Genomic DNA, 3,256 nt, shown 5'->3' with positions numbered 1-3,256 from the left:
CCACTCCTCTGACTTGGTGGATGACTCGGGGAGCCTTTCTGCTGTAAAATCCGCGAGTACCTGAGCCTTGACCGTGGGCCTCGGTTGATACTGTATGTCGAATTCACTTAATTCTACCGACCACCTCGTCATTCTCCCCGAACTCTCCGGTTGCTGTAGAATTTGTCTCATGGGCAGGTTTGTTAACACGACAACCCTATGGGCTTGAAAATAGGGTCTTAATTTGCGCGCTGCACAGATGATGGAGAAGGCAGCTTTTTCCACCGTACAATAGTTCTTCTCGGCGCCACTTAACACCTTACTTGTGTAATATATAGGCTGATGCTTTCTACCCTCTTCCCGGACCAAGACCGAGCTGACGACATTCTCTGTGGAAGCTATATATAGATAGAGGTCTTCCCCATTCTTTGCTTTTGTCAAGAGAGGAGGGGATCCAAGGTATTGCTTAAGCTGCTCGAAGGCTACCTCCTGATCTTCCCCCCATTCGAATCCTCCCTTCTTCCGCAGTGCTCTAAAGAAAGGTAAGCCTTTATCCCCTGAGCAGGAGATAAATCTACTGAGGGAGGCTATCCTTCCGGTCAGAACTTGTATCTCCTTTTTAGTCCTTGGAGCTTCCATCTCCAGCAACGCTCGTATTTTATCCGGATTTGCTTCTATACCTCTGTGAGTCACCATAAAGCCCAGGAACTTACCTGCAGAAACGCCGAACACGCACTTCGAGGGATTCAACCTCATGTGGTACCGGCGGAGGAGCTCGAACGTTTCCCTCAGGTCTTTACAATGTTGCCCTGCTTCCATGCTCTTCACCAACATATTGTCCACGTAAGCTTCCATTGTTTTTTCGAGCTGTTCTTTAAAAATCTTGTTCACTAGCCTCTGATATATGGCCCCCGCATTTTTTAAGCCGAAGGGCATCACCCAATAACAATATAAACCCCTTTCGGTGATGAAAGAAGTTTTTTCCTCATCAGCGGGACTCATAGGGATTTGGTTGTACCCTGAGTAAGTGTCCATGAAGCTGAGGAGCTCGTGTCCCAAGGTCGAATCCACTAGCTGATCAATTCGAGGGAGAGGAAAGCTGTCCTTTGGGCACGCTTTATTCAAGTCCGTGAAATCTATGCAGGTGCGCCATTTTCCATTGGGCTTTCTAACCAGGACCACATTGCTCAGCCACTCGGGGTAGTCCACTTCTCGCATGAAGTTGGCCTGCAACAGTTTCGTCACCTCTTCGTCAATTATTTTGATCCGTTCCATCGCGAAGCTCCTTTTTTTTTTCTGTTTTATAGGTCGGTGGTTGGGGTTGACCTGCAACCTGTGCTCTATCACAGCAGGGTCGATGCCGGGCATGTCTGCTGCCGACCATGCGAACAAATCAGAGAATTCGTCAAAGAGTTCAGTCAACTCCGCTTTCAAAGTATCGGGCAAGTGATTCCCGATCTGTACACTTCTCTCCTGGTGGCCTTGCAGTGGTATGTGTTTGATATCTTCGTATAATGTACTGATCTGGGGATACTCTCCTCTGACCTCCAGGTCTTCCACCGTTAGAGCTTCTTTGGCCTCCATCTTCCCTTTCAAGGCCATTACATAGCAACTCCGGGCAGCGGCCTGATCTCCTTTGACATATCCTATCCCTTGTGGTGTAGGGAACTCAACTTTGAGGTGGTATGTTGATGTTACCACTCGAACTGCGTTAAGGAATGGACGACCCAAGATGACATTGTACACCGAAGGTCAGTCAACCACCAGGAACTCTGTCAACGTTGTTACCTGCTGCGGGGTCGTCCCTATTGTCACTGGTAACGTGATGGTTCCCAAGGGGTGAACAGTGTCTCCCCCAAATCCTACCAAAGGGGTCGAGACGGGCTTCAATTGTTCCTTGCCTATCTTCATCCCTACCAAGACCGACCAGAACATGATGTTGGCCGAGCTCCCATTGTTTACCAGTATACGCCTAACCATGTAATTGGCTACGAGTAGGGAGAGCACTAGTGCGTCATCATGCGGTTGCTGCACTCCCTCTTCATCTCCGCTGTCAAAGGTTATGGCGTCACCTTTCTTGTTTCATTTGCTACTGGTTTCCCCCTTTTCTATCGTCAGCACCTGTTTAGCATATCTTCTGCGTGCACTTCCACTATCTCCTCCACTGGCGGACCCTCCGAAGATCACCGCAATTTCCCCAATAGCTTGCTCTTCCTTCTCTTTTGCGTCGTGCCTCCTCTGCTCGATTGGTTCCCTTTGTGGATTTTTTTTCTTGACAAATCTTGACAGATGTCCCCTTCTTATTAGGACTTCGATTTCTTTCTTCAGCTGAATGCATTCTTCTGTGTCGTGACCGTGATCCCTATGGAATGCGCAGAACTTGGACATGTTCCGCTTATGTAGAGGCGTTCGCATAGGTTCGGGCCATGAGACGTAGTCCTTCTTTTTGATCTGCATCAGCAACTCTAAGCGCGGTACATTTAGAGGTGTGTAGGTGGAGAGCTTGTTGTGCTGTCCTCTACTCTTTTGACCTGTTTGCAGTGCACTAGTTTCGTGCCTTTTTGTAGGTCTATACGCGTCTCCAGATTCTCTGCCGTTGTTTCTCCTTTTCCGCTCTAGACGATTTCCTCTCGTGTCCATCATCTCCTCCAGGTTTATGTATTTCTCTGCTCAAATCATTAACTCCCCCATGTCCACTGGCGGTTTTTTCCCAAGGGAGTATAAGAAGCTTCCGGGTTGAAGAGCCGTTGTCAGGGCAGCCAAGGCTACCACCATATCCAAGTTGCGGATTTCTAAGGTCGCTGTGTTGAAATGGTGCATGAAGTTCTTTAGAGTCTCGCGGTCCCCTTGCACCATACTCATTAGATGGCCTGTTGTTTTGGCAACTCTCTGGCTACTAAGGAAGTGGCCGATGAACATTTGCTCTATCCCTTGGAAGAAACCAACAGATCCTGGTCGCAGAGTTCGATACCAGTCTCTGGTGGTACCCTTAAGGGTGGTGGCAAACGCTCGGCACATGATGGCGTCAGGAGCCCCTTGCAGCTCCATTAACATTTTGAAATTTTCTAGGTGATCAATGGGGTCAGACAAACCTTCGTATCTCTCAAAGATAGACATCTTGAATCTGCTGGGCAATGGAGCTTCCATGATCTCTTTGCTGAACGGAGACTCCGCGCACTTTAGGGATGTTTCCCCATAGTAGGGCCTGGCTCTACCCTCTTTCATCATCTTCTCTATGTAATCTATCTTCTTTATTCTTTCCTCGAGCTCGGTGGAT

The 3,256-nt window shown here is 48.5% G+C and overlaps 1 protein-coding gene across 1 annotated transcript; it reads right to left on the bottom strand.

Moving 5' to 3' along the window:
* Positions 1 to 2,649: 2,649 nt before the first annotated feature.
* On the bottom strand, positions 2,650 to 3,027 carry LOC131148348 (uncharacterized). Its single transcript, XM_058098063.1, has one exon. The coding sequence runs from the start codon at positions 3,025 to 3,027 to the stop codon at positions 2,650 to 2,652; it is 378 nt and encodes a 125-aa protein (XP_057954046.1).
* Positions 3,028 to 3,256: the final 229 nt, after the last annotated feature.

Source organism: Malania oleifera, chromosome 2, assembly GCF_029873635.1.
Source record: "Malania oleifera isolate guangnan ecotype guangnan chromosome 2, ASM2987363v1, whole genome shotgun sequence".
Taxonomy (NCBI): Eukaryota; Viridiplantae; Streptophyta; class Magnoliopsida; order Santalales; family Ximeniaceae; genus Malania; species Malania oleifera.
Note: the sequence above shows the minus strand (reverse complement) of the source record. Positions and strands in the feature narration are given on the sequence as shown.

Excerpts from the sequence above, each read along its gene's own strand:
- LOC131148348 (XM_058098063.1), bottom strand. The coding sequence starts at position 3,027 with ATGGAGCTGCAAGGGGCTCCTGACGCCATCATGTGCCGAGCGTTTGCC.